This window comes from Coffea eugenioides, chromosome 11 (genome assembly GCF_003713205.1).
Source record: "Coffea eugenioides isolate CCC68of chromosome 11, Ceug_1.0, whole genome shotgun sequence".
NCBI lineage: Eukaryota > Viridiplantae > Streptophyta > Magnoliopsida > Gentianales > Rubiaceae > Coffea > Coffea eugenioides.
Window position 1 is genome coordinate 39,169,019 of NC_040045.1, and position 24,198 is coordinate 39,193,216.

Genomic DNA, 24,198 nt, shown 5'->3' on the forward strand with positions numbered 1-24,198 from the left:
CAAAATCGAAACTACTTTTTTTTGGAAGGAAAACTGCCCATTGTCAATTAGTTACATGTCATTTTATGTTTGGTGAATTAATCAGCTTAATTAAAATATTAATGTGTCCAAGATTGCAACAGCCACCCCATCCAACCCTGTGAGGGAAATTGTGACAACAGAGTGCTCAAACTTGATCTTCTTCTTGCCCTGATTTAAGTAAATTATTCGTCATTAATTACCTATTTAAGTAAACTCAAGTACCTCGAAGTCCAAGTAATTAAACTTACTCAACTACAAGCTTGATTATTACCAAGATCAATTCTTCGCCTTGAACTTTTCCGAGTATATAGCCTCTAATCCTAATTCTAGAAGATTTAGACATAACTCCATAACTGACTAGGTCTGTGTTAAGTACTGCCTTCCCAGGAAATAATAATTTCTCTTGCAGTCCTTGTCTAGATTAAAAGACTAAGTCTAAGCGGATTCCTACTCTCCAAGGAAATAATAATTTCAAACACATGATTCTTGTTTCTCATCAACATGATGTACATTTGAGTACTTCTACCATGTTGGAGGAGAAATTTTATAAAAGGATAAACAAGTGCAGGAGTAGGAAAATCAATCAATTGCTTATGAATATTGTTGCTCAGAAAGGGTAATGTTTGCTAGAGTCTTCAAGTTGATGGGTCGAATGCTGGTGCGGCCTCCACTCCACAAAGCCTTGGAAATGAGTTTGTAAGTGCGTTCAGAGGGGTGGAAGTAATCCCAGAACAAGTTTCGATCTGGCTCTGGACAAACTGTGTAACCCTCTTTTCCACATTGCACCATTCCGCCAAGAGTTCCATAACCACAACATGCATTTGTTACATCATTGAAGCCTGTTATATATCAAATATCAGTGGTCAGTAATGATACACATGAAACCAATTTTATGCAAAAAAAGGTTAGTACAAGTTTTGAGAGACGATATGCAGTGAAAAACTTAACAAGGAGAGAATCATACTCCTCATGAACCCCTAAAGAAAAATGGACAACATTTTAATGGATTCAAGAAAACCAAAAATGAAAAAGTAGATGGAATCAAAGGTAAAGAGAAAGGGTGGTGCCGTAGTGGGGAGGCAACTAATACCAATTTTTAGATAGTTATTGACTAAGTTTGGCTGATTCTTGCGTAGAACCATTTTTGATTTTGGGTCAAAAGGAGGGTTTAAGCCCATAAAACCATTTTTTACACTAACACAAGTAGGATAAAAAGTCATAGTTAACGAGATTCACGGCCTAATTAACCAACCAGTCTAATCTAGGACTTTGAAAAAAAATGCTCCAGAATGATTATACATATGACACAAAAATTTTTAGGAGAAAATGTGTAACAATTATAACTTTCCTTCACATTTTCTTTTCATTTCATTTTAGGTCAAACAGACGAGTAAACTTGTGAAAAACAAATATGAAAAAGATTACCGTATTGGCTCGGATTGTCTCGAAAAAGTTGGACAGTCTTATAAACCGCTCCATAAACAGCAATTGCGCCAGGGTACTTGCTAGGAATGGCCTTAACAAGATTTTCCAATCCCATGTTGAAATTCTTGACCATTTTGTTCATCTTTCCATTGCACTTATCAGTTGGTGCACCAGGCAAAAGGGCCCTTGCTGGGACACAGCCAACAGGTCCTAGTGAAAATAAGGCAATTTTGCGTGCCCCAAGCTCATAAATTTGGTCAACAAAATTACCAACTTGTTTTAACATTTCTTGGACATAAGCATCTGGGCTAAGAGTTGGGGCTTCAAATGGAAAAAAGTAGTTAAAGGCATCATTTGAGCCTGATTCCAAGAAGAACAGAGACTGCTTCACCACTTTCTTGTCTAGATGATTTTGGTCTATCAGCGACTTGAATTGTTGCAGTTGGGTTTGGAGTGATGTAACATTCTGGAGTTGAAATACATAAGAATGTCATGATTTGATTCTAAGAAGATCTAAAAATTGATTATTTGGTTCAGATTTGAATATTTATTCTTATCTTACCAAATCTTTGTTGGTTGTGTAAAGAACGCCGCTTCCAGCGCTAGCAAAATTGATGCCATTAGATGGATAATTCTTTAGAGTTCCATTAATTATATCAAGCTGTGCCTCGAGGAATGGTTTTTGTAACGGGAGACCAAGAAATTGAGCTGCATTTTGAAAGCATGAATTTAGAATAACAGAACAAAAAAGAAAAGCAAATGTAATATATATTAAGATAAATTTCACTTTATACCCTAAATATATATTATATTTATTTTATTGTACTTGTAATATTTGGCATCCTATACTCATGACAATTAGCACCAAGGCGCTATACAATTTTTTTTTTTTTTTTTTTTGTTCTTTTTCCAAATTGGCATAGTTTCTTATGAATCTCTTATATCAGGATTCGAAACATTGCACCATAAGATAATAAGAGGTCAGAACCAAATCATGAGAAATTAGGGTTAAAAAAAGCACATTTGCAATATATTTGAGAGTTTATAGGACAATCCATCCTGACTTTTGTGCCTGCATTAGTTTAAGAAAGGCAAAAGAAACACTCACATAAGAAATCTGCAACTGTTCTACCATTGGTGAATCTTCCAGTAGGGCGGTGAAAGAAAGTTGAACCATAAGGTGGAAAATCAGCTTGAGCAGCACAGTACTTGTTATAGTGATTGTTTCCGGCATCAAAAATTGAGTCTCCAAATACGTAGATTGATGATACCTTGTATCCTAAAACAGATGACAAAAAGTTTAGGAGGAGAAAGAATATGAGGGTTTTCTCCATCAGGGCTTATGTGAATAATATGCGCTAGAGCAAAAGGGTGGTGTGAATTTATCTGACTAGAAAGAGAGGAGAAGAAAACAAGGAGAGTGATGAAATGAAACGGAAAGCACGAGCTCAGGCCATGCATGATGAGCATCATCATTCATCACTTTCTGATCAAAAACAGCTAGCCAAAACTGTTACTTGCCACCAGAAAAATTTGTCTTTTTCTGCAAAAATAGTTCCATTTATCTGCTGTTTTTTGCATTTAAAGTTGTGAACTTGAGATGAAATGCATGCTGCAAAGGAAAATTTTTTTCCAGTAGAGATTTGACTTTCTCAATTGTATTTGCGTTACTTTTGAAAATCCTGTACATCCCCTTTAGCCATGGTTTTCCTTTTTTCTAACTTATTGAATTTTTGTTTAACTAAAATTGCAAAAGCAAGTCTTCTTTTCCCCAAAATGAACAGAGACTATAACTATATGGAGACCAACAAGAAAAGAATATAAGCACACATGAAGAGAGCTCCTTGATATGTAGATAGTAAACAAATTTTATGCAAAATTTCGCTGCCTTGATCCTTTTATTTTAGAGATGTGTACTCATTGTTTTCTTGGAATGTCCAACAATCTTTTCTATTTAAAATTGGGATGGGAAAAGAGAAACTAAAAACAGGAGGGGAAGTGGTAAAGGCCTGTTTTTTTTCATGATGAAGTAGAAAGCGTCATAATTAATGAGTTCTCTCAAGTTATTTCTCATCTAAAAGACTTCAAATTTACATAAGTTTTGGACATCCTGAAAAACAATGCAAGCTAGAAGGGCAAACAACTAATTTGTAAAAGAATGATGAGGCAAACCAATTGTTAATAATCATAATTACTTATTATTAGTGGCATGCTTCGAGTTCATCAGAAGCCATTTTTCAGCATATACATTATACAAGTCTACTTATGATAGAATACTTATTACTTAGTTGCTGTCTAAATACTACAAGAAATTCTTGATTCAGGTAGGACACTTTGAGTAATTACTATTACTTATGTGGGAGTTTTAATCATGCAAAATACAAGTCACAAAAAGTAAATTTGGTCACAGTAGAAACTGGAGATTGACATCTTATGCCTGAAGAAATTACTTTTGGATGGAAAAATTTTATCATCTTTTTGGATGAAAATTAACTATCAATTTGACAGTTAGAGGCAGGAGCAAATTGCAAATATAATGGATTCATAGGGCCAAATGCAACTTGCCCTTTAATTACAAGGTGTTTAGCGTAATTGAGCCATTCTTTCGTAGGTTGTATAACTTGTATTCATAATTTTAGCGCTCCCTCCTCCCTTGCTGGTTGCTGCATTGACCGCCTCAGACCCCCAAAAAAAAAGAAAAAATCGCAGTTGATTTCTTCGCGGAAATCAGTGAAATGAACAGAGAAATAGAAGAAATCCAAGAAGATTTATTAGCAAAGGCAGCAAAAGCAGCTGATGAGCTCTATAACATTCGGGACACCTACTTTCCTGCGGACCCAAATGACAAAATATCCAAATTGCAAGCTGAATCAGATCTTGTCCTGCAAACCCTCAATTCCATTCCTCCAGGTAGAAACATGTACTTGTGCATTACAAATTTAGCAAATTAGTAAAAAAGTTTCATTTTTGTTATTGGGTTTAAGAGATTTTCCTTTCTGGATTGATGTGCAGAAAACAGGAAATTGCCAATTCAACGTGCAATGTACGAGTACTTGAAAGGGAAAGTATTGGATGTCTTCTCTGATTATAGGAAAGATGCTGAGGATCATCTCTCAAAAGCAGTGAGTATAAAAGAATTGATTTGTATCAAATGGGTCTTTGTTTCTATTTTTGTCTATTTTTAATTGAATTGTTTGATTTTGCTGAAATTGATGGTTTTTTTTTAATTTTAACTATTTTTGGTGCTAAAGGTTAAGTTGAATCCATCTCTTGGAGATGCATGGTTGAGTTTAGGCAACTGTATTTGGAAGAAGGGAGATTTATCTGCGGCTAAGAATTGTTTTATGCTTGCTTTAAGCAAGGTCATTTCTTGTTTTATTCTTTGAAAACTTTGTTCATTTTATTAGTAGTATGTTAAGTCATGCAGTGATGTAAGTTAGCTAGTTGATGATATGAGACTGATGTTGTTTCTGTCCAGGGCCCCAACAAAAGGATACTCTGTCAATTATCTATGCTCGAAAGGAAAATGGCTCAAGGCAAGAATTTTATGGATATTGCTCTAGTTCTTTTCCATGTAATTTTGCTCATTCTTTGACTGTCTTCCTTTGAGAGATGGGGGAATCCATGAATGAATGACTGGAGTAATAGTATGGTGAAGCTGAAGGACGTGCCAAATTGTAAATGTGAATTTATAGCTGTTGAAAGTCAGAGATCCTTACTTTAGAATCTAGCGTAGTAAGATTTTGAGTATTACTTGAGGTAGGTTATCATGGTTTTTGAAAATTTTGAGCTTATCCAAGCGATTAGGGAAATGTGGCTAGCCAGATATCCTTAGTCATGGAGCGTGACTCATATGTTGGTTCTGGCTTTGTTGCACTGTGACCTCGATGAATAACTGTTCTCTTTGAGACTTTGACTGCTAAATTTCCTATATCTTTTGTCACAATAGATATCTTTGCCCAGCTAAACGTAACACTGATCAAATCATTTATCACGTATTGCCTTTTCGATTTTGGGGAAGAGTAAAAAAAAAGAGGGTTGAAACACCATGGCATGTTCAAGCTTCTTTGCTGCTTTGGTCCACTACACAGCAGAAAATATTCTCTGGACCTCCTGCAGTGATATGATCTTAGATGGTTGAAGCTTCAAGTTCCGCACTTCTCTGGTAGTTTATTCTGATTCTCTGTAAATCCATTGTGGCCTTTTCATCGAGGATTATCATGGATATGCTTTAATAACTTTAATATGAGGAGATAATTTTTATCTATACTGTTACACAGCTGTTACTCATAGAAGAACTAGATATGTTATGATGCCTCTATTCAAATAGACTGAAAAAGAGTAACAACTTTAAATATCCTAATGGCAGTTTCAACTCTGACATCTCCATGTCTTTATCCAAATTTCACCATACAAGCCTTATTGACAACACAACTCCACTTTTTCCTGATACTCTTTGCTGCTCATATGTATCCCTGCTTACAATTCGTAAAAATACTAGAGTTGAATTTAGCTGATGACTTCTTGTGCTATTCTGCTCATCAGATTCATTATCCACTTTCCAGGTGCTGAAAAACAGGCAGAAATTGTTGAAGAGAGCATTAAACATGCAAGGGAAGCTATTGCTCTTGATGTCAGGGATGGAAATTCCTGGTGTGAGTTTCTATTATAAGTCAAATTCTTCTGTACTTCCTTTTCTAATTTATTAGTTAAAGATCTGGTGTAGGGTATTCGCATTGCTTGGCAGAGCGCATGCTTTAGTTTGAGCATTTGTTTGTGAAACTGAATGTTAGCTGTAAAACCTGCCTACTGACAACTAGAGTAGTCCTTGTCTTCTCACTTAACATTCCAAATCAACATGCATGCTTGTGTGGACTCTGGCATCAGTGAATGGTTAGGACTGAAAAGTGTTGATTCAGCCTTCATCTGAAGCAAAGATCTGGAGACATGGGAGAGTATTACCAACTTCTAATGCTGAGATTTTGCATAATGATAACTTTAACCCTTCAATTCCTGTCCATCTATCGTGTGTTTAATATGCTTTGTGCTTGATAATGTTGACATTTGATATACAAGATGGCCCTTTTTATGCTTATTCAAGTCATATGCAATATTATTGTCTGATGTTGACAGGAGACTTGATACATTCTTGAAGAGTCTCTAAGACATGCTGTGGGTGTAATCAACATACTCATTGTTCTCACTTACCAACCCTTAAAAAGTAGAACTAAAAAGAAAAGGGAGACTTAAGATGGTAAAAGCTAGAAACACATGGTACTGATAGATTTCCTTTTATTTCAGGATTATGGGTACCTTGTTGTTGAGAGACCAAGAATAATTATGCCTATCTACCAGACATTTTGAGCATACAGCAGTTCTATGGCTAATAGTTACATATATTGTTTCATGTTTTCATCTTTGGCAGATAACCTAGGGAATGCATGCCTAACCTCTTTTTTTGTTACCGGAGCATGGGATCACAGTAAACTTCTGCAGTCACTGAAAGCATATCAAAATGCTGTATGTATGAGATAATAACTTGTACATCCTCCGCGTGATGTATTTCTACCCTCTGAATTGTTATTAAGCCTGTAAAATATTTCCATTCTGCATATCAGGAGAGAGATGAGACAATGAAATCCAGTCCAGACCTGTATTTCAATTGTGCTACTGTAAGTATTTGTTCAACACTTTAAATCTTTGCTTTTCTTTAAGTTTGTGTGATTCTTTTTGTGCTTTCTAGCTTTTTTTTTTTTATGATAATCTATAAAAGTTACACACAGGACCTAATTGAATGAATAATTATAGCTGTGATTCTCAAACTTTAACTGACAAGTTTCATAAATTATGCGGAGGACAGAAAGTAGTACTCGCTTTGTATTAGCATTAAAGATGCTTTTCAAAATTCCATGTTTTTGTGTAAGGTAGCTCATCTTGCTTGGTTTCGAGATCTTATTCCAGCTTTGCCCAAAACATTGTCATTTTTAAGTCATCTATGTCTTTTAAGTTCCGAAAATGTTTGTAGTGGGTGTGATTTCAAGCTTTGATGAGATGAAACTTTTGATTCTTGGAGAGGTTATAACACGCGGAGTGACGAACCCCAAAGTTGATTGTTATTTGCATCTTGTGCAATAGTAAGATTCCTTTGGGGTCCCATGTGGTCAGTTTTGCTCCTTTGAAGACCTCATTTGTGGGTAACTTTGGAAGTACGCAAGGAAAAAATTAGTGATTCGATTTTTGGGTAGTCAAAAAGGATGTCATTTGGAAGTTACAAACCAAAGTTTTGAGCTTTTGTATTAACCTGCAGTAGCCATGATGTTAATGGTCAGCTAACTAGCTGTCTTGGAGAGAGGAAAACAAAATACTGAAGTAATGGAACAAAGCCAGTGAAGATGCATCAGTTTCACAAAAAATTAGAAGTTGACAGTCAGAGAGGAAAGCTTTAGTTTTACTAGTTTAGACAACCTCTGGATCAAATTTTGGCCCTCTGATACCTTTTTGTGTAAAAAAAGGCTATGTAATCACAATATTGACCATATTCTTGAGTTCTGTTTACCAAGGATCAGCCATCAGTGGTATCAAGTATGTACTCTTAAAACTCATGCTTTAGTCCATACTCCAGCTAACTTTAATTCCAGAATCATTTAGTTTTTGGCTTGAACAATGTCTAGACACATAACTGGGAGATCTCATCAGAAAACAGTTTGGCATATTTTTAACTGTTTTTGTTGTTCATATCCTCAGCTTGTAATTGTTTTGACCAAGAAGTTTAATGTTTTTACAAATTATTTTCATTCGAATGAAATTCCGTGAATACTTATTTCTTTCTGTTATCATTTAATTTACCAGTTAAAATTAAAATGAAATTTTGTTAGGAGGCTTCTATTGAAGTTAAAATTGCTTTTACATTCATGAATTTCCCCGGCAGTGTACAATATCTGCAGATGTGGAACGTGTTTGAACTTCCACTGGGTCTAGTTAAACTGAATCTATTCTTCACTCTGCTTTTGTATGCTTGTAAAATTCGATTCTGTATTCTTTCATTGTAAAATGCATTTGAATTCATTACTTGCATCTGCTTTGCTTCTTTATAATGTAGATGCTAAGAAGGAATCAGTGTTTGACATGGCTGAGAATTATTCGTTCAGGTGAACAAATATTTAGAGAACTATGAGAGAGCCCTTACTGGATTTGAAGCGGCTGCCTTGAAGGATCCTGGCTTAAATGCCATGGAGGAAGTTGAGAAGATAGTTCATCTTCTCGACAAATTGGAGAGTTTGCTAAAGGTTAGTTGTTTGTCTCCATGAGGTATAATAAATATTTGGACCACATTGATGCTGCTCAAATAAACCTCATTTCCTCTTGCTTATAACACTGTTGGTTTGCTTGTATTTAAATATTTTACAATTTCCTGATGAGTGAAAAGAAGAAGAAAATTTTAGAAGCTAAGGAAGAAATTAAAATCTGCTCAAAATGATTAAGCTTTGAGTTGATCAAAAATTAGTTGTGGAAAGAAGTCTAAATTATCAGTTGATGATAGTATTGATTCCGAAGGAGCTTGATCATAATGATGGTAACGTATCTAGCCAGTAATGTCAAATGTGGATAGATTAATAACGAAAATTCTAGTGTTCGTTTCTTGCAATTAGTTCCATTCAGCGATTATAAATATGCTTGTTTAGTAGAATAGAACGTGGAGTCTTTGCACCATGAAATTGGAAGTATTTTGTCGTGCTGATAATTGCTACTTTTTCTCTCTTTATATCCCACATGCATACTGCGCAAGTGAATTATCAAGTTCAACTGGGTACATGGGTCAGAACAAGAATACCTGTATGTAGATTTGAACAAAGCTAGTGCCACCAATAAATAAGATGGATATGTTTATATACAGAGAAGAGTAGGGGCTGGATTTAGCAGACGCTAGTTGGAGCATGGTTTGTGTTTGAAGTTAAGCATTACTATCTTAAGAAATCCATCTTTGACTACTTTCTGGGAAAATTTTATATCCGCAATATACCTAGGGTGGATCGTAGTGTAATCTGGTTGTTCCAGAATGCTCATTTCCCCTACAAGGGGCAAACTTGGTAAGGGCCAAATAGTAGGCTTAGCCTATAGGACCAGAGCACACAGTAAACAATTTGATCAATCACACCACCGTCAGGTTTGACAGTCATTTTTATTTATGATTATAATTCTTGTTGATCTAAGCATTTGGCATGAATTCTAAATATTATTTGTGACGCTCAAAATGATAACAATGTAACTGTGGTTTGTTCATTTTTATGCTCTATTAGAACAGATAGCTGAGCATTGCATTTTGAGGCATGCAGACATTTCCAATTCTAATATGTTTTTGTTTTATAGGGACAAACTAAGGCTAAGCGACTTGCTTCATTGGCGTCATCACTTTCCACTGTAAATGGTATGCCAGACTACTGATTCTACACATGTCCTGAAAAAAATGTTTGTTCAACATGTTTACGTGATGACAGAACATGCTTGAAGTTGCAACCTGATACATGCAATTTCAATCATTTGTTGTCTCCTGTGATTAATCCATGTTAATTTTTTTTATTTTCCTATCTGTAGTAAATCCTTCATATATTCAAGTCAGTGTGGATCGTCTAGCAGAAGGTTTAAATAAAGGGGTTGCCGTCGTGGGAAAGGTTCTATACTTTGTTAAACACCAAAACGTGGCTCCATTGTGAGTACTTCGCTAGTTTACTTCTCTCCAACTATTTTGCATAACAGTTGAGTTGCCACATAGTTTCGCTTTGAATTGCACCATCCACATGTTTACGTTCAAAAGCATGCCATTTTTTTTTTTCCGTTTCTGAGACGTATGATATTGCAGATACTATTTGCTGTGTGATGCAAATCAAATATGCTATGTGTTATCAGTCTATGGGATACGTGATGATGTGGTAAGTTTTGCCTGGCAATGATGAAAGCATCTTTATAAAGGAAAAAGTTGATATTTCACTTGAGTTACATTTTTCCCTACCGAAAGAAGCCTAATAATTTGTCATGTGAATAATGTTTCTAAATTTCCCGAACAGCCTTAATTTCTTTGTTTGTTTAATTTTCTTTGGCTTGTGGTTTGAGTTGAAAGGGGTAGACAAGAAAAAAGGATGGCTCTACTTGATTCATTCCCTCTGTGGTCTCTCTTAAAGTTATAGGAAATATTGTCACAGATTTTAATCCATGAATTATGTTTATTCAAAACAAATTAGGGATGCTTACAACCAAGAATGCATTGTCCTTGCTAGTTTTCCCTTTCACCATGTGGTTGATTATGACTCACCTGCAGGCCAATGAAGTTAACCCTCTGAAGTTATTAAAGAAACTCCCCCTCCCCATTCTGTCTCTGTCTGTGTCTCTCACTCACGTGTAGGATGGAAAGTTTCCAGCCATGCTCTCCTTGTTTCACATGATCCCATATTCATCTAATGATATGTTCATTGCAGGTTAAAGAAGGAGACCAGATCATACTGCTGAGTCCCTATTTCCATAATGTTGATTTCTCTTGGAATGGAAAGGTGTGCTCTTGACACTTTTTGTCATCAAAATCAATCCATTTCTCATCATCATTTGATTTTGGAAAAACATTCACGTTTCCTTTCTACAGCAATGAAAAGACTGATTCTGCTAATATCATCAATAATGATATTGTCTCAGTAGCTAGTAAAGTTGGTCGTATAAAATAATTACCATTTGTATGGTTGATTTTGTATCAGGTCTACCAGTTCAAATCAGTACGTGTAGACTTCTTGGAGCAAATGCTTGTTAATGGAAAAGCTTTGTCTCATAGCCATGCAGTTCGAGCATCGATCTATGCACAACATAAGCCTTGAGATTGCTTTTCATTATTGTTGTGGACGTTACATGTGTGATTTATAGTGGAAGTCAAGATAATCCTGCCGCGAACGAAGTGTCTTTTGTATATAGAACTGCAGCACAGAGTAAAGAAATTTGCGCATGTAACATCATGAATTCTTCTCTCTTGTATCCGTTTTGAGTCCTTGAATTTGTAACCATGACATGAACCAAAGGAAAGTGGTAAAGAGAGAACATGAAGGAAGAAAGCGAGGCCAGTGGTTCATGATTGCAGGGTCTGTGCTGCGATTATTGATGATGAATATGTACAAATTGCATAGGGGAGAGGTGGCATTTTTTTTTTTACCTTAAAACTTTTTATATTTAACTGCAAAGAGGTTTTTTTCCCCTATTTTCTTCCTTTTTTTTTATTTTGCATCTTTTGTTTTAATGAGCAAAAAGTTCACCATATTTGATTGCTAATTTGTACTTAGAGCAGAGCTTGTGAGCAAAAGCCCCCCATTCAAATTGATTTTTCCATCGCATTCCATTTGTTGGAAAGTCTTCCAATTGGCCACTATGACTCTTTGGGCAGGCCCAAACTCCCACACCTTCCAATTCAAAAAATTCAGTCCGATCTAGATGGGCCTTTTTCTAGTCTCACATAACCGAGTTAGGTCCTCTATCCATGACTATAGTTGTTGTCATTTCTAAATAAAAAATTTAATCTCGTCCATTAAAAGTAGGCAGTAAAAGAAGGTGGAAAACTATATGGTATGTAAATAGTAAGTCGATAGAGCTGGGGAGGGATGGGTTGGATGATTTAGCAGAAGAAGTATAAGTGAGAGTTTTCTAATAGTACACCACGGCTTCACATCTTCACAACTCATTTTGGGGCTTCTTGTTATTTGAGGAAGAAATTAATAAGTTATTACGTGACAAACTATATTATTAATTAGGACCTCTGCGGTGTATGCATGCATGTGACGTCTTTTTCACCAAAACATTAAAAAAAAAAAAAAAAACAACCCGAGTGATTGAAACATACGTTTGACACGATCTTCACGGGGTTGTTTGGTGTATCTGCTTTAGTTTCTTATTAAGAATGCTGATTCTTCATTATAATAATGCCTGTCATCAAAAGGACTTAAAATAAATCGACTGTACTAAGCCATGATAAGGAAAGAGAGATAGATGGATAGATAGGGAAAATGTCTGAAGCATGTGCCATGAAGGGAGGAGATGGACCTCAAAGCTACGCCCAAAACTCATCCTATCAGATAGCAAGTTTTCTTTTGTGGGTCTTTTTCACTTTAACTTTTCTGGGAAAATGTATTTTTTTTCTATTTATATTCACTTAGTTTAATTGACAAAAGATTTTAATGCTAAGGCCACTATTGTTTCAAGCCTTTGTTAGACTAGAATCGTTTAGAGGTATTGCAGATAAAGCTCATTAGACGTGCCTTAAGGTGTGCAGATCTGAGATTGAGGGAAACTTTGGTTGAATGATAAGGTGGGAGAGATTACAAATAGAATATTTTTTATTCAAAATCGGTGTATATTTCTTCTACTTTTTGGGTTGCAGGAAGGAGCAATAGACGTTGAAAAATAAATTATCAACAAAGAAATTGACCAAAAAAAAAAACTTGATGTTGATCAACTTAAGTGAAGAGCTTATACATGTCAAACAATTTTAATAGAAAATATTTCATGAAAAAGAACACGGCCCACTTATTATAATTCTCATGACATTAATTTTAGTGATTTGGCCCTGAACGATACCTCTACAGTAAGTTATATTGGGTCACAGAAAAACTAGTACAACTTTGTGGGGTGGTCTACCGACTGATTGGCTTGCCATTTTTGTGGTTGCTTTTTTTTTTTTTTTTTTTTTTTTTGACACAGGGGTGTCCGGGTCAATCCGGATCAATCCTTACGGGGCCTGATTAATCCCCTGCGGCCAGGACCCGGCGCCCTTTTTGTGGCTGCTAACTATTACAATTGTCGTAATGCTATCCGGAAATGGCCAAAATACAAACACTTATCTGAAAATGGCCAGCTAGTATAAATCACTCCATCCTTTTGGGCAGGGAAACCAAGACATGACAAGGGAAGAGATATAGTGAGATTAAATGCGTGTGCTTTGTGCCATGAATGGAGGAAATGGACCTCAAAGCTATGCCCAAAACTCATCCTATCAGGTAGTTTTTTTTTTTTTTTTTGGGTTTTTACAGATTTGTATTCAATTAATTTAAAGACAAAGGAATTTCAAGCTTTAGGCCAGTAAAATAATAGACACTGCATATGGTACAATGATCATTCGACGAGTCTTTAAGGTTTGTAATATAAGGCTTGTGTCCTAAAGCTCATCTATTATTTATTTTTTTTGCCCCTTATGGTTGCAGAGAGGAGCAACAGAAGTTGCAAAAGAAATTATCAGAGAAGAAATTGACAAAAAGCTAGACATTAAACAACTTTCTTCAACCTCTATGGATCCATTTTGCATAGCAGATTTTGGCTGCTCCACAGGACCAAATACATTTGTGGCAATGCAAATCATCATTGAAGCCTTGGAGGACAAATTCAAAAAAGAGGGACTAACACCTGAATTTCAAGTCTTCTTTAATGACCTTGCATCTAATGATTTTAACACACTTTTTGCTTCACTTCCGCCAGAAAGACACTACTGTGCAGCTGGAGTGCCTGGTTCTTTTCACAGTGTCATGTTCCCAAAGGCGAGCCTTCATTTTGCTTATTCATCTTACTCGCTTCACTGGCTTTCAAAGGTGCCAAAAGAGGTTACAGACAATACGTCTCCTGCATGGAACAAAGGAAAGATTCACCATGGCGGTGCCAAAAGGGAAGTTCTTGATGCCTATGCATCTCAATTTGCCAAGGACTTGGACTCATTCCTGAATGCAAGGGCACATGAGCTCGTGGATGGAGGCCTGATGGCACTTCTTATACCTGCTGCTCCTGATGCTATTCGTGAATCTCATACCAGTACAATCACAGAGGTAGAATGTGAAGTTCTAGGATCTTGCTTGATGGACTTGGCTAAGAAGGTGAGATTTTAGCATTCTAGTTAGTTTTAGACACTGGCGAAATCAGAAGTTGAAATTTGGGTGGAAGACTAGTAAAGACATATAATTATATATATATATATATATATTTTTTTTTTTCTCATTCTTTTATTTTTATTTTTTTTTACCTTCCAACATATATATATATATATATATATATATATATATAATTTTTTCGACTCGTCAAAAAAAAAAAGAAAAAGAAAATCTAACTACTTACTGTATCCATTGCAGGGAGTAGTGGACGAAGTGAAAGTGCATATGTTCAACTTGCCAGTATATTTCACATTTCCCAATGAGCTAAAGGCACTGCTGAAGGCAAATGAAAATATGGACGTCCAGAGAATGGAGATACTAAACATTCCAGGAAAGCAAGTGCTTTTTCCCAACCGTACTGCAAATGTTTTGTACCTGAGAGCTGTCTTACAAGGAGTTTTGGAGAAGCATTTTGGAAGTGGAATCGTGGATGAATTGTTTGAACTGTATGGACGAAAAGTTGCAGACTCTTCTTTTTTCTTTGATCCAGAAAATCAAGATCTGATCGTGATTTTTGTTCTGCTAAGGCGAAAAATGAGAACATGAATAAGTTAATATTTAGCAGTTAGCAGTACCATTTTTAATAAAATGTGCAAATGAGAGTTAAATGTCTAAAGCCATAAAAAAAAATTTTTTTTTTTTTTTGGCAAGTAGAAGTTTAATATGTCCCGTACTACATGTGCTGCAATTTAGTTTTATCATTTAGCTACAAAGGATCGTGAATACGATCACTTTTGCCAACCAAGAAAAAAGATGGACCAATTTATAAGGCAAGTATAGTTATCAGGCAAGCTTTTTGTTCATCACAGACTCAATAGACCAATTTATAAGTTGATAAAAACAAAAAAAAATTATCTACCTACATTGGTTCGTCGTCCCTGCTCCAGGCGGGAGAAAATAAAAAAGGAACTACAAAATACACATACTATGGGCAATAGAATTGCAAATATGACTATTGTCTGTAGTAGCCACTCTGGTTAGGAGGATATGGGGGTTGGACGGTGTAAGGGGGCCTAGGCATGGATCCTGGTTGAGGAGCTGCATTATAGTATGGACCACGCCATCCAGGATAGGCAGGCTGGCCATACTCATGGGTAACAGGAGGCTGCTGTTGATGCTGTGGGGGTGGGTATGGAGAACCTGAAGCTGGTACGTGATAAGGAGGTGGTACTTGTTGTGGCGGAGAGACATAAGGGGAAGGAGATTGAGCATATCCTGCCATTGTTGGCTGCTGCTGGGGCTGGTATGGAGGAGTTGGTGGATGTGAAGGGTTGGACACATGCACAGGTTCTGTGTGCTGTTGGGAGTTTGGCCTTGGAGTCTGATGGGGCTGTCCAGCTGCAGGATAACTGTAACCACCCGTACTCTTGTTATCCTGAAAACTGAGACCTGCAATGTGTCTCTGAACATCTTCAATCATCTCCCGGCACTGAATGTTCCGTGTCATCACAAAATCACTACACTGTTGCTTTATATTTGTGATAGCATCCTGTTTAACAGAAAAAATTGAGCGTCAATAAACAAATTTTGAATCGATTACCAAACGAAAAACAGAAAAAATGAAAAAAAAAAAAAGGGATTCATGAACCCCTCACCTTTAATGTGTTTAAAATTTTGGTTAACAGCCATGAATTAATTGTTAATATACAGAATCAAGCTCAACTTTCTTTGGCATTTTAAATTTGTGTATTTGTCAATGTAGAGCCAAATGTATCAAGGGTAAAGCTTCATGAACAATATTACCTTATATTTAGTTATCAAAACTACAACAGCCTTGAGTAATATATGGGCAAGGCTAAAAAAATGTATATAACTATCCACTTAAGCCAAATACGGCTATACCAGCCAGTTCTCTCTAGCTGCTAAACCATACTATGGAGGAATGAATAATGTAAAAGATAACAGACTCACATAACTCTGTTTGTGCACCATTTTTTTTTTTTAATTAGCTAAATCAGTGAATGAAGGGAGTGCCAACTGTTTGTTCATCATTATTTTTGAATAAAAAATATGAAATTCAAGCTTCAAATGGGTAAGAATGACTTGAAAAATATATAGGGCCAAACTCATGAAGGAAAAGCTCAAACCTGAAGAGTAACATAGAACTTCAGTCCTTCATTTATGTTCTCCTTAATTTCTCGATACTTAGCTATTGCAGCTTCTATTTGCTTGTAGCTCTTCTCTCGAGAAGCTGACAAATTGAAACATGGATTCAGGCATGAAAGCGTGAGCAACAGAAAGCAATATTGAGGGCAAATTTAGATGGGAAAAGCACTGATTTTAGCTTGCATCAAGTGCTAGAGCTGAACTTTGTAAACCAGTAAAGCAAGAAGGAAGTGCCATAGCAGTAAGAAGTCATAACAATGAGTCAAGACTAGCTGTCAGGACGATAACAATAGATTCTTGTTTATTGCAGCAATTAGACCTTAAGACTAAACTAAGGGATGAAAAACTCGGCTCAAACTAGATCCTACAAGCTGTGCACCAAGAAGGGTGCCATCAGAATTTAAACCAAGTACCTATACGCCTCTCCACATTCAATACCCCAAATTCCCAATTAACAGACAGTTGGTAAAGGACAATAAGCCATAGTCCAATTATATGACATATTAATTCATGCTAGTAATGAGAAAAAGACAATCAAAATGGCAAGCTACTTTTCAGCACATATATTAGAACCTGCTTTTGAGTCATTTAGTCTGCTACCGTGAGCAACATCACAAATTATTGGTGAGAAAAATTATAAGCATCATCGTTGATAGAGAAAAAGGATACTTGAGTTTGAAAAATCTAGCAATTTCCAAGTAAAACAGAAATAAGGGCTCGACAGGCAAATTCCTCAGCCAAATGATATCTAACTTACCACAATTCAAAAACATGTCTAATTCTAAGAGGAAAACCATGTACCATTACCAAGTAAAAGCCACCCTAGTTGCAGTGCCAGTCAACTTAATAGGTTAAAGCACCCTCTGCTAGACGTTTATCCACAGCTATCATGAAAAGCATGAAATGTAGTCTAGAACTATGATTCCACTATAAACCCAGTAACAAACACCACCAACCATAACACCATACCCTCATAACAAACATGAACAGATGTGAAAAAGCCTAATGCAAAGAACATAAAGCAGAACAAACCTTTGAAATCTTCAAGATTAAAAACTGCTGCAAAGTTATCATTTTGAACCTGAGGCAAAATAAAGACAATTAGAACAAGAGGTTCTCAAACCACACCTGCAGCATCTAAGAACGTTCCAATTAGGACAGGCAAATTATTAAATCAACATCTACTCTGATTTACATTTTCATTTATCCATGCCTCACCTCCATGAGGGCAAATTACCCTAACAAAACTGAAAAGTCAATATTTTGCAAAGCAAGGAGAGAAACAAAATCTATCAAAATCTTGATTTTTAAATGCTGATTTCCCTCCACAAGAATCATCAATTGTCAAACTTACAACTCTCTGGACAGTTTATTATAGTACACCATGTTATCCCATCCCCAGAGAAGCCTTAATCGTCAAGTTGATAAATTTCACAGTAAATTCACTTCTCATTTCTGGAAAGGGAAAAATTAACCTTGTCCTAATAAACACAAACCATATGCATAGTACTCATAGCATACCAAATCAGATCATCAGGCAGCCATAACTACATCTTTCTGATCATTAAGTTTCATCTTGTCAAAACTAGGAAGAGAAAATTAGGGGGGGAAAAAACGAGTGTCAACAAAAGCATGCCAATGGCTTAAAAGTCACTTAAAAGTGGTCAAACAAATAAATGTATTCTTTTCTCTTTTTCTGGTCAAATGGATGTTCATCTTGATGCATGTCAAGGCACCAACAGTACACTGCTCACAGCAAAGATAAATGTTAAAAAGAAGCACGGCGATTTCATCCCTGCACTTGGCTGGTGTAAGAACCACAGGGTTGATGTTGGACTCGGTATTAGTATCTAATGTTCTAAACAGCACCCGACTGACAAACAGAATGAACGTCCAAAATGCTTTATTTCATCTCTTTACCACATCAAAGGGTACCAAACAACATCAACAGAGTAGAGGAATTACATATGATACCAATAGAACCTCAAAGAAATGCTTAGCGGTGAAAACTGCCTCTAAAATACTAACATTATTGTCAATAGGCACCAGGGACCCCATCGAGATATCAATAGTTTAAGAAAATACCGAAGTACCTGAATATGCATCAACAGCTGTTCTTGTCCCTCAACATTTTGCGCAATTTCTTGACAAATATGATCATACTTTGCAATTTCCTTCCTATAGAGATCCTCATGCGAACCAGTCGACGTCATCAACTTTGGTAGTATGTCATCCTGAGCCACAAAAAGATAAGCACAAGTCAAAAGTAACATAACATTAGCATGAGAACAGCATGACAGATAGAAATGACCACCCTCCGCATAGATGTTTAATTGTAATTTTCAGAACTACAATAATTTCTCAGCTTATATCAGCATAAGGGAAGTTATAAATAAGAGAATATGGCACTAGAGTAATACAAGTCAATAAATAAAGATGATCTCACTAATTATATCTAAGCTAATGGGAGGCTAATCTAGTTACTACATTTCTTCTTGGATATAAACAGGAGACTTATACTTTGGCACTTGAAAACAAGTTCACTAGAAAAGTATACAAGAAAGAATTTCTGTTAAGGAATGAATTCACCAGTAAGCAACAAAGAGACTGGTAACAGTAGGCAGAACTCTAACAGAAAGATAAGTGAAAGCAGCATGGCAAAAGAAGACTTCAAATAGTTGATAGTTCAGAACAATATCTGTTCAAAGATGGTCTAAACAGCTAAACAAATTGAATATGAGCGAGTTATCCTCTGTACCTTCCTCTTCATCTCTTTTAGCATGTCTTCAAGACCTGCCCTCTGAGCACCAAGAGTCTCCAATTGCCTCTGCAAAAAGAGCAAGGTTGCATTTATAGTTTCATGGGAAAATTAGTTCGGTGATACAGTCAATCAGAGTCTTTCAAAGTAGAATTGATACTTCACGCAATAAAAAGGGAGATGTAGCTTCTTTCATCATGAAAACTTTCATTTGACTTTTTTTCCACCTTGAAACAAATAGAATGACAGATGCACTTATTTCACATGTAGTTTTACAAAGAATGATTTCAAAAGACCACAAAGTAGTACCGACAACTTCTTCCTTCCTTGTCATTGTTATATTCATAATAGAATGATGTTTTTAGTACTCCATTATACTTTCTCAGTCTACAAACCAATACAGTGATCCCAAATTCTTAAGGATCCATCTGTAAACGAAGTCAAAGAGAAATTGACAGACTTAATAAGACCAAAGAGGTGTATCTTGAAAAGCTGATTCTCCTCAGCATCATATTTTAAATTCTTTATTCATTTCAATCACAATGAAAAAACTTCAACGTGAACATGCCCTATTGCCTAACAGAGATTAGAAGAAATTAGTGAAGTTCCAAAGGTCAATTTGTTGACATGAATTGCAACTAAATATATGTCCAGAAGACTTAATAATCTTCAAAAAACACAACAAATAGATTTTACACATTACTAACTCAGAATTAAAACACAAACAAAACCAACTTACCAAGCTCTGTTTCAGGGCTCCCACTACAGCATCTTCATTTGCATCTAATGACATTATGGGCCTTGACAGCGAGGGTAATGCAGATTCAATCTACCAAAGATAAAATGCACAGAAAAGAATCAAATTCCTGTTACTTCACAGAAAGTGCTCAAAGAAAAACTCGAGCATTAGAATTATGGGTCCATTCTAATTCTTAGTATTAGATTTTGCTTTTCACACCCACTTCCAGCTTCCAAAAAAAAAAATACCTCTCCAGACTTGATTTGAAGATGATAATTCTCCTTCATAGAATTTCTAAACATATAAATCTTCAGATGTTACATGACCTTTTTCACTAATCACATTTTTTCCTGTCCATTAAAATTAAGGCAAGAACAAGAAGCAACAGATAACTAAGCACTTGCTGCAAAAAGGGGAAAACTAATAAACATCAATTCAGACATAATGCAGTTCCAATTTCAAAGCCAAGCAGCCACACAACACTCCTTATGGGAAACAGAACATAGGAATTTATAAGCTCAATATTAACCTAACCCCTAGCTAAATATCCATGAAATCAGATAAAAGATTTATAAAATCATGCAAGTGGCTAAAGGAACTTCAGTATTACCATCAGAGTAATTAAAACTGCACAAACTTCAAAACCATTAAGAGAGGGGGGGGGGCTACTGAAGGATTTCCAAGCCCATAAAAGATTTCAAGCAATATATCAATCATACAGCAACCGAAGTCATACAAATTAACCTAAATCAAATAAAGAAGCATACTGGGCGATGATCAAGGATTGACATTAGTGCCGAATGATCTCTCACAGATCGCTCTATCCGTCCATCACTTTCTGCTGCCTGCTTCAAGTTCGCAGCAAACCTATTAAGCCGATCTAGCAAGTTCTTTGTTAAAGTACTAGATTGTGGTCTAGTCCACCGTGTTCCAAATTGGCTTCTGAACTGTGCATCTTCTGTTGCCTCTTTTTGCAGGAGCTCCTCTGTCTGCACCAACAATTCTTGGTCCACCCTCCTCAAATCTTTAAGTTGCTGTAACTCACCCTCTAAACCAGCTGGGCCCCCACAAACTTGCACAGCCTCTACATCTTCTTTAAGATCTGTTGGAAGAGTGGAATTCCCTTCCAAAGCAAGAATAGAATCGGGTAAGTCCATCTCCTTCAGCCTCACTCGGGCTAGCTCACTTGCCTGTTGTAATTTCTCAGCTTGCATCCTGATAATGTCATCAACCATTTCTGTATATCTTGAAAGAGATTTTGCACTGCTATCAGGAACAAGCCTCACAAACATTTTCTCCTTGCTTGCATCCAACACCTCATTCATTGGCATAGGCTTCACCAATGAAAAAGCAGGAAGTGGCGGCAAAGAACTGGCAGTAGGAACCCTCATTAAGTAGACTCTTTCATTCTCCTTCACAGCCCTCTCCAAGTTGCGGTTCAGGGTTGATTCTAATTTGGTCATTGCATCCAGAAGCTGCTGAGCTGCCCCCCTTGGACATGATTTCTTTGCCTCAGTCAATGCAGCAACCCCACTCTTCAAACGGGCAATCTCCTCAGCTATCTCTTCCTTCTCATGGAGCTCCAAACTGTACCTGTAGCAAGCCTCTGCATAAAACAAGGCTGCTTTAAGCTGAACATGAGCTAGCCAGTTCTTATCAAAGTGCTGGTTGAGAGGTGCAACATTCAGAGCTGCCAGACCCTCCTCATAATATAGTCCAACCTGTAACACCACAACATGCGACCTCAACTTTGCAGTCATTGCCAATTATGTGAACCCAAAACATGTGAACTATAGTAAAGTAACCATTTTCTATCAAAAGAATTTACGTATTAATGGACATACTAAATTAAGAACAATCTGCAAATATCCAGTAATGGCACACATTCAATAATAAGATCATTAGTATATGGGCGACAAAAACAGTCATTATGAATGGAAAGAATAAAAAAATTGGAAAAGTTCTCAAGTTTCACCAGGTGTAAGGACATATGGCATTCATATTATTGAAGAATCAAGGTCAATGTAATCTTTTGACTGAACAGATCAAAAGGTGAACAATAAACCAATATGCAAAACTTGAATGCCTTTGTATAGCTCCTTTTTTTATTCAATTGACCAAAAAAAGAAAGAAAAATTCCTCTAATGGGGACATTTTCCAGTCTATTCTTCTTGCGTTTGTTCAGAAAGAATTCCATCTGCTGAAGCATTATTTTAGTGACTGATAAATCGTTAGCATTTGCAATACCTGTACTTCGAAATAGTTTCAACAAGAAAAATACCGAAAAAGAGAAAGACCAAGACATAGATGGTCTCAGTTTAGTTACAAAAGGAAAGTCACTGCAACCAAGGTTATTGAGCCAAAATCACCAGTTATACGTTATTGCAAAATCTTTAGCAAATTTGCACACCATACTTGTATATCAAATATTTGGACAGCCAAATTTCAAATAAAAGGTAGCTAAGCTCCCAAAAATCCCTAAATACCTGTCTGGAAATCTTTGCACAAACCCCAGGAGTGTTGCCCTTGGCAATAGTATTCTCGAAAACACACTCCTGAGCCTGAGCCAACATCAGTCTCTCCAGCATTCCAACACACTCCACTGACACATCCACAGATGTTGAGCTACCCATTGATGCCTTCATTGCCACATTATCCCTCAAAAAGGCAAATGCACCAGCTGCTGCTATAAAAGCATGAGATGCCTGCTTTCGCCCATCAACCCCTGATCGGTCAAAACTCAGCCCCATTTGACTATGGACTGCCCCCAAATTAAACAACACTGCAGCTTTTTCTAAATAATAACCCAAAAAAAAAAATTTGATGGAATGCCAATTAGTATGCTACAACTCGCAAGTAAAATACAAAGCTTCTATAGAAAAGTCAGAAATGAGTAAGATTAACTGATGGACAAGTCTGCCAAAGACTCGTACCAACCTCCAGAATAAGAATAGCATAACATATTCCTTCAATTCTGCCTAAAAAATTGTACCTTGCCCTAAAATCCCAATCAAAAAGTAAAAGATAAAATCAATCTTTTCAAGAACACTTAACGCACTGTACTTTCTGTATGCTCTGATCATACGAGAAACAAGAAGACCAGAAACAATTTCATTTTATTGTACAGATTATCTATAGTTAATCCCCTCACAAGAACCAAAACTAATATAAAAATATGAAAACCTAAACAAAAGTTTGGTATCCCTGTTTCCTAGCAAATAAAGATCAACATAGATTTCCCCAAGAGAAAAGGAGTATAAAATGTCAATATTTTGCCAAACTAAACAACACTACTGAGTCATTGCATCTTACACAGAACATATTGTAGCACAGCGAAATGCAATCAATCAAACAAGCAAAACAATATTTACCTAACTCAAAACAATAAAGTACTAAATGACACTACAGAATACACCTAAAGCATTGACGGAATGTACCATAGCAAAATCGAACCAATCCAAAACAAACGAAAAAAAAAATTGAAATTTTACCTAAATGAATATTTTGCTGGGCAGCTCTCTGTTTATTTTTGAACGCATCAAACCAAGTGAACGTGACCGTACTAATATGGTCTTTATCGGGAGAAATAGGGAACCTCGACTCCACAGCGCAAAGAGCTCGATAATACTTCTGGAGAAGATCACGCCGCGCCGGGAGAGAATCGGCCGGAGTAGGGCCACGTTCCATGTCGGTTCGAAGTTCCTTGAGGGTTTGGAGATCGTCCTCCAAGTTCTGAGCCTCACGTTCGCCGTAATTGATCACTATGTAGTTCCGCAACGGACGGTAAAGGTCTAAAGAGTTGGTCTTCTTCTCGTATATTGCTAGCATGATGTTTGTGGTTGCTGCAGCCGTTGACGACGACGGAGACGCCATGATCGGCAGTGGTGGGATAAATATTAAGAATTTCGATTAAATCCGGCTCCGCAATTCTATTTATACTGATTTTTCTGTAGATAGATTAAATTGATTGAGAAAATTGGTAGGATTGAAGTCAATGGGAAGGTGTGTAAATTGGCCCCCCGCGGGGTGTTTTGGGGCGTGTGGGAGGTGTTTTGCTTAGTTGGAAAGTAAAGGACAAAACCTTGGGGGATTTGTGGGGCAAAATTGATAAAAGTGATTAGGAAAGTGATTAGGGGGCAAGGTTTTGTTCAACTAAGAGTTTAGGGGTTTCAGTGTAATATACTTGATAACAAAATTAAAAAATGAAAGAG

General features: G+C 36.5%; 4 protein-coding genes across 4 annotated transcripts; 2 read left to right on the forward strand and 2 right to left on the reverse strand.

Moving 5' to 3' along the window:
• Window positions 1–608: 608 nt before the first annotated feature.
• On the reverse strand, window positions 609–2,780 carry LOC113752538 (GDSL esterase/lipase 6). Its single transcript, XM_027296653.1, has 4 exons — window positions 2,555–2,780; window positions 2,009–2,154; window positions 1,447–1,912; window positions 609–860 (listed from the first exon to the last, which is right to left on the reverse strand). Exons 1-4 carry the CDS (start codon window positions 2,778–2,780, stop codon window positions 613–615), a joined length of 1,086 nt encoding a protein of 361 aa, XP_027152454.1. The 3' UTR covers window positions 609–612.
• Window positions 2,781–4,120: 1,340 nt separating this feature from the next.
• LOC113753375 (tetratricopeptide repeat protein 5-like) lies at window positions 4,121–11,603 on the forward strand. Its single transcript, XM_027297512.1, has 13 exons — window positions 4,121–4,356; window positions 4,459–4,568; window positions 4,698–4,808; window positions 4,925–4,982; window positions 6,012–6,101; window positions 6,872–6,966; window positions 7,065–7,118; window positions 8,595–8,732; window positions 9,814–9,871; window positions 10,039–10,153; window positions 10,304–10,373; window positions 10,917–10,988; window positions 11,187–11,603. Exons 1-13 carry the CDS (start codon window positions 4,182–4,184, stop codon window positions 11,301–11,303), a joined length of 1,263 nt encoding a protein of 420 aa, XP_027153313.1. The 5' UTR covers window positions 4,121–4,181; the 3' UTR covers window positions 11,304–11,603.
• Window positions 11,604–13,375: 1,772 nt separating this feature from the next.
• Window positions 13,376–14,974, forward strand: LOC113753858 (probable S-adenosylmethionine-dependent methyltransferase At5g38780). The gene is made up of 3 exons (XM_027298122.1): window positions 13,376–13,466; window positions 13,671–14,330; window positions 14,583–14,974. The coding sequence occupies exons 1-3, from the start codon at window positions 13,398–13,400 to the stop codon at window positions 14,928–14,930; spliced, it is 1,077 nt and encodes a 358-aa protein (XP_027153923.1). The 5' UTR covers window positions 13,376–13,397; the 3' UTR covers window positions 14,931–14,974.
• Window positions 14,975–15,097: 123 nt separating this feature from the next.
• On the reverse strand, window positions 15,098–23,992 carry LOC113751622 (vacuolar-sorting protein BRO1). Its single transcript, XM_027295690.1, has 9 exons — window positions 23,479–23,992; window positions 22,474–22,781; window positions 20,755–21,708; window positions 19,988–20,077; window positions 19,249–19,317; window positions 18,584–18,724; window positions 17,523–17,571; window positions 16,472–16,575; window positions 15,098–15,873 (listed from the first exon to the last, which is right to left on the reverse strand). Exons 1-9 carry the CDS (start codon window positions 23,858–23,860, stop codon window positions 15,337–15,339), a joined length of 2,634 nt encoding a protein of 877 aa, XP_027151491.1. The 5' UTR covers window positions 23,861–23,992; the 3' UTR covers window positions 15,098–15,336.
• Window positions 23,993–24,198: the final 206 nt, after the last annotated feature.